The 14,405-nt window shown below is 40.3% G+C and overlaps 1 protein-coding gene across 1 annotated transcript in view; it reads right to left on the reverse strand.

Moving 5' to 3' along the window:
- Positions 1–14,405, reverse strand: part of KAT6A (lysine acetyltransferase 6A) — a 68,881-nt gene that overhangs the window by 14,519 nt on the left and 39,957 nt on the right. The window contains exons 7-12 of the mRNA XM_054997445.1: positions 13,581–13,897; positions 12,675–12,793; positions 6,535–6,650; positions 4,835–4,976; positions 3,851–4,012; positions 1,959–2,052 (exon numbers count right to left, since the gene is read on the reverse strand). Of these exons, the coding sequence (XP_054853420.1) occupies positions 1,959–2,052; positions 3,851–4,012; positions 4,835–4,976; positions 6,535–6,650; positions 12,675–12,793; positions 13,581–13,897 (950 nt within the window). The remainder of the gene's footprint in view (positions 1–1,958; positions 2,053–3,850; positions 4,013–4,834; positions 4,977–6,534; positions 6,651–12,674; positions 12,794–13,580; positions 13,898–14,405) is intronic.

The following is a 14,405-nucleotide window of genomic DNA, read 5'->3' on the forward strand; positions in this document are numbered from 1 at the left end:
CTTGTTTTTATCCAGGGTAGCTGGCCAAACTACCATCAAGCTGATAAGCTCTTCTGCCCCCTCCCCCACACTCCATTAGACACTATCAATGGGGTCCAGAAACAAAGCTTTTTCTGTGATGGCACTCACCCTTTGGTACTAGCTCCCCAAAGAGGTGAGAAAGGCTAATTCAATCATGCAGTTAAGGCTGGCTTTCAGTTGAAAGCCATTTGCCACAGAAATGCTGGAAAGGTAATAGAGGTTTTTTTAAAAAAGTAAATTAGGCACTTATAATTCAACATCTGAGTACTTCTCACAAGGTAAAATTTCTCTCGCTGTGTTCTTGGTTCCTACATGAGGCATGAATTTTGTTGTCTACAGGAGTGAACTTTAATGCAGAATCCACCATCTAACCAATTTTAGCAGCGAAAATGGGACGCAGGATGCAAGCCACATAAGATATATAGGAGGAAACAACTATTGCAATAGAAAGCAACCACTAGTCATAGAACATGTTTCTTTTGACTCATCCCTATCTGCAAGAACTGCTGGATTATGTGTTAGCTGCTGCCTTCTAGTCTTCAAGGATAGCCTCAAGTGCAATACATTACAGTAGTCAAGTTATGAAGAGATGAGTGACAGTTGCTAGATGTCAATAAGAGAGAAAAGGCAGCATAGGAGTCTTTCAACCACTGTTACAACCTGACTTTAAGTCTTATTGGCTAAAAATGTTAGATCACATCAATGCCAAGAAAAGTCATTCTTTCAACATCACAGGGTCCATCATTTGTCATCCTATGTCTTTATACAGTTTTCACACCTAGTTTAGAAGAACAATTTCTTTAGATAATATAGAGAGGCAAGTAAGGGACTCTTGTAATCAAAGACTTTCCCCCTCCTAACGCCTTCAACTTACATTTCAGTCTCAGCAACACTTTGACACAAATTAAGGGGCTACCATCTCAAGAGATGCAATTATGTTCAAGGAGCCTTAAAACAGAGAAACTGTTTTGCTATAGGAAGGAACAGTGAGCTGCGTTTGCTTGGAGATCAGTTACTTGGGGATGACAAAAGAAAAGCATTCATGTTGGAGAATCCAGATTGCACCTCTGGTATTTGAGCAGGTGAGCATTAGCACTGGGGGTGGGGGTGTACTGTGGCTCATTAGTAAGGTTAAGTATGATAACAGCCATTTACTTTAACCCCCTGAAAGTAACTGTTACTCAGAATAGACAACACTAACTTTGGTAGACCAACAATCTGACACTCTGTATAAGGCAACTTTGTGCGCTCATCCCTCCTTGTCACATAAGAAGTAATTCAACTGGGAATTAGTTAACTATAAAGAGCAAGCACCCTCCTCATTTTCTGGTGAAAACACCAGTTGAACAGGTGATTAACTTGGCTTAATGGCTCCATCATTCCCAAAAAACAGCATGGAACACTATTAAATTTCCCTTTGCTCCCACTGGGTCCACCAACAGAAATCCCTTCCATCAGTGGGACAGAATGCCCCTCCCCTCCCCACTGCTGCAGCCTACTGATCTCCCTGAAATGCTGCTCCTGGGGACCCTCAGGAATGGCAGGAGAGGCAAAGTGGGGGTCTGCAAGAAAGGGAAATTATCTCTCTCCTATTAGTGGAAAATGTAGTCTGGATCCAAGCCACTATCATATAAATAAGGAGACTTCTGCCTCTCCATATAATTGCAGGGGTCGGACAGGATAAATCTTACTTTCAGGTATCTCTTAGGCTTATGACTGGAGGGAAAAAATAGGATGTGGATGCAAAGTGAATGAACATATATCTGCACAGAAAGATATAGCGGGGAAAGGTACATTTTGGAATCCACAACAAGAAATCAATTCAGTACTTCCTTGAAGTCAAATACAGCCATCAAACATATTAATAGAGGACTTTGTTATGTCATAAATTTTGGAATAAATCTTTTTAAAAGGCAGAAAAATAAGATGATACTTACTGAAATCAATGAGGAACCTGCCATAGCCCTTGCGCTGGTACTGGGGAAGAATCATTATGCAGGAAACGTTGTACTTCTGCTGGCAGTGCTTCTCCTGGTAAAAAGGAGAAAGAGGAAAATAGACTTTTAAAAGCAAGGGATTAGCAAGATGGAAAAGAAGTTGTTCAGGACAAGTAATTAATTCAGAGGGAATATCATGGTAAAAGACACAATTATAGCCCCCAATAGGGAAAACCATGCACATCAGCCGCCCCCACCCCCAAATCCTCAGTGAATGAATATGGAACAGTATCAAGCTACTACTGTTGCCACTAATACAACCTCTGCCAGAATGGGAAAGGGAAGTGAGAGAAAGAGATTTCAGTGACTGTATGAAATTCCCATATGCCAAGTCAAACCAGTATATCTGGCCCCATACTGTTTGGTCCATTTGAAAACATCTCTTTGGAGTTTCAATCACAGTTGTTTTTTTCTAGATTTGCTAGCTGCAATGCTTTAACTAAAGATGGCAAGGATTGAGCTTGGAACCCCAGGAATGCAAAGTATTTGGCCCCATGTGCTTAAAGCAACATCCTCTACTAATCAAGAACAACATCCAGAAATACCAAGCCAAAAAAAAAAGGACTGGGGCACTTTAACAATGCTACCTGTGAGCCTATTCATGGAGATGGCATAGAAGGCCACTGGTATAGGGATGCAGCATTGCCTTTGCTGACCATTTGTTATGTAAGGACAACAGCTGGGGGCATCTTTCAATCCTTGTGCCTGGTCCCCCCATATAAGGAATACTAAAGCCACATTCAGCCTCTGTGGCGTCTTTTCCAAAGTGCAAACAAAAGCTTTGGAATGAGATCAGCATCTGATTTGAGAAGCAAGCTCAGTGGAGGTAACAATTAATGTTTACTTCACCAACTAGCTCTACTCTTCACCCCCCAAAGGACTAGGAAGTCATTTAAAACTCTCTCCCTTTGGAGACACTAAGCTGGAATTCATGGTCCTTTGAGGATATACACTGTTCAACAGTATAAAGAAGAAAGCCGCCCTTATTAACTGTTTCAGTTCCCCAGATTCTGCTGACACCAAACTTTCAAGACTGTTTAGAATACAGAAACTGTACCAATTACTTTGAGGTGCAACCAGAAATTGATCGGGTTAAATCCAGCACTGTTACACATGAATTATCTTAGATGCAATTAAAAATGGTTTTCCGTTTACAGAGTTACCAAACCTGCAACTCAAACCCAATCACATGTACTTCAATGCAATTCATACTGATTTTCAAGGGTAGGTGCTTAAGACGGTAGCTGTAAAGATGGATGAATGATCATGCAGAGGCTCAGTAGGAAGGGAAAAAACAAAATTCAATGGCACTGTTGTATGTATATGCTCTACACCCACAGTCTAGGTGGTGTGTATGCCACAATTCCATAGGGAAAGCATAGAACGTGGCACTCAGGACAGAATTCAGTTGAGAATCCAAGCTCCTTTCTTTTCAAGGCAAATACATGCTTATAGACAATGCCTACGAAAAGTTGTGATGATATATATAGCACTGAATACCAACTGTCAGGCAAGGAGTTGCATCGCTCTGTATAAATCTTTGCACTTCCTTCCCATGACTAGCAGAACCAGAATTCAGCATGGAAATTAAGCAAAATAATGCAAATGTGTTTAGCCTGCATATGGTATGCCAGCTACAGAACTTCCCCTTTTCTAAAAAAAAAAAAAAAATTAGAATTACTCCAGTAAAGAATAATTATTTCATTTTTTTCCCCCAGACACATAGCCCTCAGCTAATAAATGTCATGCAAGCAGCATTTCCCAGAGCTACCAAGTCACAGGCATCTCTTTGTAAGTCAAAATCCAGGTTTGGTGCATCTTTACATGCTCACCTTAGAGAAATAGCCAACAAGGTGGCAGCCCTTTACATCGTTTTGTGTCAGCACATAGAAAAGAAATGGCTCCACATCGTAATAGAGTGTCTTATGGTCCAGGAAGAGTTTTGCCAATAGACACAAGTTCTGGCAGTAAATGGTGCTAACATTGCCATCCACCTTAAAGAAACAGAACAGCTCAAGTCAGCATATGGAACAGAGTGCTAAGAAGCAGCCACAAGAAGAGCATTTTGAATAAGCTAATTCAGATTCAATTAAAAAGACAAAACTATCCAAAGGACTATAGATCAGATACTTAAGAGTGGGAAAGGGGTGCAGTTTTGAGGAAGGCTTTGTGTTCAACATCCAACAGATCGTAAATACACAGACTGCCATATATTTACAAAAAGTAATTTGTAAGGCCAAGAACAATAAGAAATATTCCAGCAGACTTTTATGTTGGACTGAATTTTATTTATTTTACTTTATTTTTATTCTGCCATTCTCCCCAACGGGGACCCCAAAGTGGCTTACATCATTCTCCTCTCCTCCGTTTTCTCCTCCTAATAGCCCTGTGAGGTAGGTAGGTTGAGATTGTGTGACCGGCCCAAAGTCACCCATCAAACTTCAGGACAGAGTTGGGATTTGAAAGTGCATCTCCCAGATTCTACTCCAGCACTGTAACCACTATTATACACTGACTGAAGGGACTGAGCCTTAACAAACAAGAAAACTGGTGTGGGAGGGGGCGGTTTGCTTATTTATTTCCCTTCCCCTTTCCACTGATTCTCCACTGTGAATTGAAAGTCCATGTAACTCCACCCATGGTGGAGTTCCAAATGCAACAGTAAACACACCACTAAAATAGCACAGAGATACCTTGGAGTTCTCATTGCTGCAACAGAGCTTATTCAATGAAGTTCACGATGGACTGTGTTCATGTTTTAAGTTCTAATAGAGCCACTACTTGAAGAGATGCAGGTAACAACCTTTGAAACTTACCTCAAAGACTGAAACATTGCTCTTCCTGTAAATTTCATTGGCTGGGGGATGGAACCAACCACATTTCTTCGTGTGCTGCTGCAGGATAGTTCTGCTTTTCATATACTTGAGACAGAATTCACAAATGTACAACTTAGGTAGCCTGCAAAACAAAAAGATGGCTTTTAAAAAGCGTCCTAAGAAACAAAAGGTAATTATGCATGGCATAGTTTGGCAATATTCTCAAGATGAGGCAATCACTGCAATTCTCTCCACCACGGCAAATGACAGGGTCGAAGAAAGCCATGGCATTAGTGCTGGATACACATGAGGCAGTATAGAAACAAAAGGAGAGCAGGTTAAGACATGCATTTGGCTGGCCTCAATTATCCTCTTGAGATTGCCTCCAGCCTATGTTATAACCAAGGTTGCCCATCATTTAATGTGAAGCTATACAGTCCTTTAGACATGAGAGCTTTAGGTAGGATTCCTTCTCCAGCAAATACTTGAACCCCAAAGTCACAATCCAGCTCTATATTGCTTTTATTTTATATGTTGCAATTGCATGTTTTGAAACTAATTATATTATCAACATTCATATAAATAAAACCATAATTTGCTTATTTCCTGTTTGGCCATCTACAGAGGGAAAAGCAACATCTATGTCCACAAAATGTTTCACAAACCAAGTATTTCAGCACAAGTTATCATTTCAGAATGATAATATCGCCCCACTGACACTAGAAAGTTCTGCTCCAATAATACTTCCTTCAAATATTGCTACTTCTGGGCTTCTGGACTGAGATTTGTAACTCTGGAAATCTTAAGGGCTCACACATTCTCTGCTACTCCAGCATACATCTCAGAGATTAATTACTTGCATATTTCTGACAAACTACAGGTTATCACTTCATCCAAACAGAAACTATAGTTTGCTTTCTTGACACTCAAACCATACAGTTTGGGAGCAAGAGAATAAAGTACAGTTTGCAATTCAGATGAAATGATAAATCATTATCTATCTCTCAAGTACAGGAGAAATCAATGTCAAAGCCTGGGGGTTGGGGGAATGAGTCTAAGAATTCCCAAGGTTCATTCCTGTAATGACAAACCATGATGTGCCATTATGCATGAATGCAGCCATAGTAGAGCACCTAAGTACTCATTTTTCATTTATTAAATGTTGAACAGCACTATTCAGAATGCCAAGTAGAACAACATGAAGATGTGTAACTCTTGATGCACAATGCGACAGGCTGAGGTTCCTAAGCTTTTAAATTTGCTTTTTAAAAGCAAGTTTCTAGCACTGATGGACACAAAGAAACATTTTGTATCAGTACGCAATGTTTTTTAAAAGGTTCAGATATGAGGGAGAGGGTAAGGACACTCGATAAAGCTTTCACACACACCTTCACCTCTCCCGGTACTATTTTCAAACATTTATGCTCTTGTATGTCTTTCCTTTTTCACAGTCCTTGCTAAAATAGTCAGAATTCTTTGAAAGTCTCAGCTGGGGAAATGCTTACACAAAATAGACAAATAAGTATCTCTATTCATGCTGCATAAATTAGTCTTGTCACACACTTTTTTATATATAAAAATCAGCCAAGGAAGAGCATGTAAAATGCAGGCTAATGCACCAAAGATTTGTTCATCTCATTCATTTGATAAAAACTCAGCAGGATGAAATCCGGTGTCTAATGATAGGGTTTTTTATGTACCTGGAATACTCTTGTGGGTATGGAGAGGAGTACCAGGTGTGGATTTCATATTTCCCAAACTCAATGACCGACGGACAGCGGACTTGTGGGTCTGGGGCTCCTGTCACTCCTACTTTCTGTAAAACAAAGAGAGAGAGAAGCATTTTCCAAAGTTAACTGACTCTGTTTAACAGATGCAGGATCCAATGAAGAAACAACTATGTGGTAGTCTTCCCAGAGAAGCAGGATTATAAAAGCAGGTGTGCCAATCAACAATACTCATTTGCTACAAGTGATTATTCTTAAGGAATAGGTTTGAATTTTTAACAATGATGTTCACGCGCTTGACAGCCACTTCATAAAGTCTCAGGAATCCCATACCCCCAATTCAGCTATTATAATCAATAAAATGTGATGGGGCACGCCAGTGCCCAAAACCACCATAGGATCCAATGATCTCTAGAGGGACAAAGTTCTTAAAAATATTCATGCACATATTTTTAACAAGTGTCTATCCTATATTTATACAGGTGCAGCATTATGCAGAGAAGCAAACAGCAGCTCTCTTGACATATACTGTTTCTAACACTGAAGGGCATTTATATGAAAACAAAAAAGGAATTCCCCAGCCTCACAACAGAAATGCAAGTAATTATAAAAATTATGTTATTTCTTTGCTGCTACTGCATTTACAAAACAGGGAAAAGCATCTATGCAAGGAGAAATATGTCAATTATTCTCAAGTTCTATGGGAAATCACTAGCTTTTCAGACCCCAATTTTGACCTCCATTGGTTACTTTTGATGCATATATTTGAAATGAAAGGTTTCCTCTCTCTACCTCCCTCCTTATGTTTTTTTCCCTTTAGTCAAGCTAAGAAAAGATGAGGATTATTGTATCTAATCAAAAATGGCTGGCCAGCTGCCAATCATGAAAGATAATACCAAGTTACCCACTAATAGGGCAAGGTCTCTAAATACTAGAGGGACTCCCAAAGCATGCAGAAAAATATGACTTTGTAAATTAACCAAAAACCTGCCTGAGGAGAAGTGAACAAGTTCCAGGAATGTTTATTTTTATTATATTTAAATGGTTTCTACCTTTTCTTTCACAAAAAGAATCAATGCAGTTTAGAACAAACATAACATTAAAGTATGTAATAATAAAATTAAAGACAACAACAATATTGCAAGATTATACACTTGGCAACCACCATCTAAGTGGTTAGTGTTGGACTAGAATGCGGCAAAGACCCAGGTTCAAATCCCCACTCTGCCATGGAAGCTCGCTATTTTAGCTATTCCCATTGGGGAGAAAGAGACCACATAAATGAAGTAAATAAAATAAAATTAAAATTGAAACCAGCAGCTGAAATTCAGTTAAATTAAAAAAGAAGGGAGCAGAAAAGAAGTTAACTTGCTTACCCTCCCCCTTCAAGAATTTACAGAAACCTACAGAGGGAGATTTTGGCAGTGAGGTGACTTCCAAATTGGTCCCCCCTCACATGAATCCTTAGGGTGCCCTGTTCATACCTTGCAAATTCTTTTCTGTTCAGTTTTATACTGCTTGCATAGCAAATCTTTTTTGAAAAACTAATAAAACTATAAACATGGAGGGGAGGTGCATTATCTCCAAAGTAGCTGCATTTTGCCACATTCATTGTTATTATGCCTTAATCCATTACTGGTGCTATATTTAGTGCCAGAAGCACTGGGTCCCAGGAAGTTTGCAGGTGCCTAGCTATAAACAAGAGCCAAAAGCATTTTATGCCAGAAGACCCGGCTCTTGCCTTCTCACCCTTTGTGGACTCCCACATTTCTTCAGCAGGAGGGAGCCAGCGCAGATGGTCCCCCAGTAGGGACCAATTAATTCAGCTTAGTCAGGACAGAAACTTCTAGTTAGAGTTGTCTCCCCCTTCTGTCTATATTTTCCCCTTGCTTTTCCAGAAGCTTGGGAAGAGCTTCCCAGGGCTCATATGGGGGGGGGGGGAGTCTGATGAGTCTCCTCAACAGACCCACTGTTATATATTGCAGGGGAAGGGGCATGAGACAGAAAAAGAGAGGGGGGAAACAGAGTGTGTCACTTTGTGGGTATCCATATCCCTGCAGTCCACTGATTCTAGTGTTCAAGCAGAGAAATGTGGTTACAAATCCTTATTTGACTACAAAGCTTACTGGGCAACCTTGGGCAAGTCATTAGGCACAGTGGTTAAGTGGTTTGGCTGTGAATCAGCACTCTGCTGGTTCGAATCCCACTACTGCCACAAGCTCAGTCGGTGGCCTTGGGTAAGCCACTCCTCTCAGCCCCAGCTCCCCAGCTGTATTGTGGGGATAATAAGAACACTAACTTGTTCACAACTCCGGATGAACTAATCTGTCTAGAAGAGCAGTATATAAGCACAGCTGTTATTGTTAGCTTTCACACTAATGCACTTGCAGAGCTCTTCTAAGGATGAAGGGGTATTAGTTTTTGAATAAAGATGTAATAAATAAATGATAGTTCCCCCATCTTTTCCCTTGGATCTCATAAAACCTCTCTCTCCCTCTCTCTCTCTCTCAAGGTTCTACCTGCCTCCTTTAGTTATGTCCAAGAATTATGATTTATTCTAGATTTTTCTAGCCAGTCTTTCTGCTGTTTTCACATAGCGCTCCAGGCAGCAAACAAGAAAACACCAAAACATAAAATAAACTATTAATCACAGTAGAAACTATGACATCTAGCACAGAAAAATTATTAAAAATAACAAAAACTAGCACCATCAGCAACCAAAATCAGCAGCTTAAACCACCATCTGAAATAAAACAATCTTTCTCAGATGTTAAAAAAAGGAAAGACTGAAACGCAAAGTTAGCCTCTTAGGTGGTGTATGTTCCACAGACTGGGTGCCCTGACCACTATGCCAATCCACCTCACCTTAATTAACATGGCATACAGAGCACAGCCCCAGCAAAAACTGCAGATCATGGGCAAACCCATGTAGGTGGCAGCAAGCTACACTGGCCCTAAATCATATATAGAATTAAAGGTCATCACTAACACCCTGAATTGGGCTTATAAACAAACTGGAAACTAGTGAAGATGAAACAATAATGGCATTACGTATTTGCCACAAGGAGATGCTATAAAAATGTTGCAACCAAAGTTTCCAGGAGCAGAGCTGGCAGTGGAATACAGTTTATCCTGAATTTAACTTCCAGAAACTGGTAGCTTGGTGTACTCCATAGATCTGGCATCCAGAAGAGAAAGTCTTGCTGTTCTGGTGGAGAAACTAGCTATGGAAAATTAGGGTTTGATTTGCCAGAGTTTCCACAGAATCTTAAGCATGCTTATAAATGGCCATTTGCCTCTAGTGAGCAAGAAGCACCTCCAGATGAGTGACAAGGCAAAAAAGCCGTACAAAGGTGGGTTTCTTTTTAGACCACAAATGCTTGGACAAGATGCCTCAAAACTTTTCATGGATGATCATGTGTTTAACATATTAATTTTAACAATTACTATAAACCACACAGAGCTTTGGGGATAGAGCAGGATAAATTAAAACAAATGGTCTCTCTTTCCAACAGACTACATCTGATCCACCTTTAAACTGGATTGTTCAGAAGAGTAATGCAGAAGTTTCCTCAGAGCTGGTCAGATGCTCACACAGAAAAGTACTGAAGTTTCTAATCTAGGTTCAGCGTACAAAAACTTTAAGCAGGACCTGGTCACAAGTTTAAAAGCTGAGATACTATCTATTTCTTTACACAATGAATAATTAACTTATGAAATTCACTACTACAAGAGGCAGTGACAGCCACTAGTTTAGATGGGTCTTAAAAGAATTAGCAGATATTATCACAGCTAATAGCCAGTGATACAACGAAATGGAATCTGCATGTTCAGGAGCAGTAAGCCTCTACAAAACACTGGGGAGAGCATGGGAGATTGCTACCTCCATCGTGCTCTGCTTGAGAGCTTTCCAGGAACACTGGGAACAGAACACTTCATCAGATGGACCTTTGGTCTGACCCAGCAAGGCAAGTCACGCTAGTATCAAAGCAGAGACTTTCCCCCTCTCCCACTCTCTGAGCCTGCAAGCTCTTATTTTTCCATTTCTCCTTGCCCACCACATTTTAATTGTCTCAAAGCTGACATAAAATGACACTCCTCTAAGCAGTACTTTTTCCTGCCCTTCTGTTACGTATTAGCCAGAACACTGGAATAAAGACATCTTTCTGTACTTTTCATAGCAAAAATAACTTCCAAGATGTCTTTTCATATCTGTGCACAATAGCAAGTTCACCTGCTCAGATCATCACCTCTTTGCCACAGTTCACTGATTGATTCCCTGGGCTCTTTTCCTTTCCTTTCCTTTCTATTTTTTAAAAAAGAAAAGCTTGGGGGATTGGCTGGGATTTCCCAGAGGGGGAGAATACAAGATGAAGCCACCAATTTACCTCTAAGATTTTCTTTTGACAGAAAGAAAAAAACCACATACATATAGCTGAATTAAAGCTACCTTTGATGATGGGAACTATCCTGCAGTTGCATGTTCTAGTATAATGGCAGGAAAAGTAAAATCACCAGACCTGCTACAGAAGAAGGATTACACAATGCAAGAATGTCACCAGTTTACAAAGATACCACTTCATAAGAGAATTGAGAGGGGGGAAACACACAAAATCTATAAAAATCTGCAATACATCAAATCAGACCAGAATCTGTGATTCCAAAGACACTCTGTGTTGCAATTTCTCAGCCTAGTCAGTTGCCAGCATAATCACTCCCAGCTTACACAGAGATGCTTCAAGAAGGTAGAACACAGACTGCACCTGAGGCAATGCCTTGCATGTTTGTGCTTTCTCAACGGCCACCAAATTCTCCTCCAAATGAATGCCTGAGATAAAGGTAGAGTCCCAGCTCCAGTACAGCTGCTTGCACATCACCACAGCCCCAAGTCCCATCAAAACCGACAGCCAATTCCCACAGTATGCCCGCTGCCTTGGACCGCTCCCTTTTCACGGACTCAGTTTCTCCCCAGCAACTCATTCAGCCATTCTTGCACCTTGGTACAGTGTATTCCCATTTGCTCAGGTGCAGCCCTTAGCTCTACCTGGATATGGATGACATCAGCAGCTCAGCTGGGTTTAACTCAATCCTTGCCAAAAACAAATAGCTTTGCAAAGCTATTTACAACATGAGCACCAAATGATACTTCTAACATTTTTCAGAAAATACAGAAGAGATAATATCTTTGAGTAAACATTCAATATGTTTTTCCATGCTTGGGGCTGTGAACAATAAAATATTCAGGATGTCTAAATCATCATATATTGGTAAGAGACAAGGATTGTGCACTGCCTGAAAAGCATGCCAACTTGCAGCCGTTTGACCAAAGAATCTGACCACTAACCTCAAGCCTATATACTCCAACAGCTGTGTCCTATTTTTCTCTCTTGAGTTTTCCCAGGTGATACATCCTAAGTCCCCCTTCACTCACTGCTTTCTAGTATTAACTGTATTGTGTAAAGAGATACAGCAATAGAGGAGGAGGAATAGGCTGAAGCACAGACAAATACAGAACATTCTACAGATTGCCCTGTTTCTGCATTAAGCTATTGTGCTTTAGATAAGAGGATGTCAAAAGAAATGCCATCTGTAAATCTTAAGGGAAACTCCATGAGGGGAGGGGGAGTACAAGTATCAAGTATAAATGCAATGCAACACTGAGAACTAGCAATTCTAAAACAAACAAAGCTTGCTTGCTTATTTCCTTCTTATCCAAGTCCTACAAGCTTGAAAAACCTTTCACCACCACTCACCAGTTTCCTTAGCCACGCTTGTGAGCTCCAATACCATCTATGTCGTGCCACCTCAACTTCTGGGTCCCTCCAGAGTTGCCTCTCCCTCATAAACATCATATATTTCTGCTGTTAACTTACTGTGATGCCAAATATATCTGACCTTATTTTCTTTTATTACAATGGCAATATACACCTCGGACAGATAATAAATTTATAGATTATGTATTCACTAAAAATCCAAAGCAGTTTACAACAGTTAAAAATACAATAAAAAACAAAAGACCAGTAGCATACAATAAAATGACCACGTTCTGTAAACCACTCTACTTGCCATACCTTTTCCATTCATACTATTTCTACCATGCTATTCAATTTTACCTGCAGTGCTTGCTCCTGAATGTCTCTGAACAACTCCATATCTTTCTCAGTCATGACATCTGGGCCGCCAAGAAGCCATTCCTCATTTTCCTGTTTTCCATCCCAGCCATCCTGATTGTCTGAAAGTGAACACACAACACAGGTGGAATTCTTAATAAGTTATCTACAATCTGCACAGCATGTAACAGGAGGCAAATGAAGTGGGGGGGGGGAATCCCAACCCTTTGTAGATAAGTCCTGGGCCGTTTTGACACTACTAACCTGCTTCTGTAATGTTGCGAAATGTCATGCAAAAAACCCGGAAGATAGCGTCTTCTCACGAGAGTTTTGTGCGACATCTTAAGAGTTTTGCGCAACATTGCGCAAAACTCTTGCGAGAAGACGCTATCTTCCGCGTTTTTGGCGCAACATTTCGCAACGTTACAGAAGCAGGTCAGTAGTGTGAAAACGGCCCAGGAGTTATTTGGCACACCACCACATCTCCAAAAACAGCAGCCTGATTCTCCTTTTAACATACCCACTCTACCAGCAGCCTAAGGCAATTTCTTTGGCCCCTGGTAGCACTAACTCAAGGTCTGATCCTTCTGCATTACCTACCCAAGAACTTTAATGAGGACTCTATACCATCAGGGGATTTATGACCATTGCTTTTACTTGCAGTGACTGAATTGTTTCAGTGAGTCCTTCCAAGCTTTTTAAGTTGCTCTTCAGTGACCACTGATTGATTCAACAAGTTGCAGGAATAAACCAAGGCATTCAGTAACTCAGTTTGGGTGCTCCAAAAATGCATAAATCATTTGTGATTATAAACTGAAATAAACTCATCAGCAAGAGATAGGATTTTCCAGAATCTATTCTCTAATGGAAGCATTTCAAATCCAAAGAGCGCAACGAGATAATAGATACCTGTGGGCCAGTCTGAAGTGCTCGATTTCCTATTGCCCTTTTTCCTGATCCTATATTGCTGAGAGTAGTCCACCACTTCTCCTCGAGCTTTGCGCCCATCAGGGGAGGGGGTGAAGAATTTGGTAAGGCCATCAATGAGCCCTTTGGTTTTCTTGTTGAACTTCAAAGAGGTGCTGGCATCTCTGCAGAATTCCAGGCCATCAACTCGCTCCATGTAACTTCCTTCTGATGAGCAAGTTGACTGGTTGGATAGGGGAGTCTTGCGCTTACGGCCTCGACCAGGTCCCGTTTGAACTTTGCTGAAGGGAGCTTTTGATCTGAATAAGGAAAAAGAGAGACTGTAAAGAAAAGTGACAGAAAGGAGGATGTGGAGTATCAGCCACACAAGCAAACAACAAGTTGTTCAGGATACCTGAACAGTGTTTTATGATCCATAAGCATAATTTGTAAATGCTTTAATATATCAGAAGGGCATTTGTATAAATGTTGTAATTAATGTAGTTCTATAGAATTTAAGGAAGCCTTCACTGTGCGTATTTGGTGCTTTTTAAAAAACACTGTTCCTCTAATTTTGTAAGTCGGCTTTATTGCTGTTGTATGAAATAATTGTTCTCCAGTCTCATAATGTTGCTTTATCATCTGTTTTACTGCATTCACTTATTTTATTGGTTCTGTGTACTGTATTGTTTGTTATGCATTTTTAGTAATAATCTACCATGAGCCTTCATGTGACAGGTGGACTAATAAATGAAGTAAGTAATAAATATATCATTTCACTTTCAGGTAACTTCCCAGATTATTTGAGATGCAATTTTGACACTGCAT

This window comes from Eublepharis macularius, chromosome 14, assembly GCF_028583425.1.
Source record: "Eublepharis macularius isolate TG4126 chromosome 14, MPM_Emac_v1.0, whole genome shotgun sequence".
Lineage (NCBI taxonomy): Eukaryota > Metazoa > Chordata > Lepidosauria > Squamata > Eublepharidae > Eublepharis > Eublepharis macularius.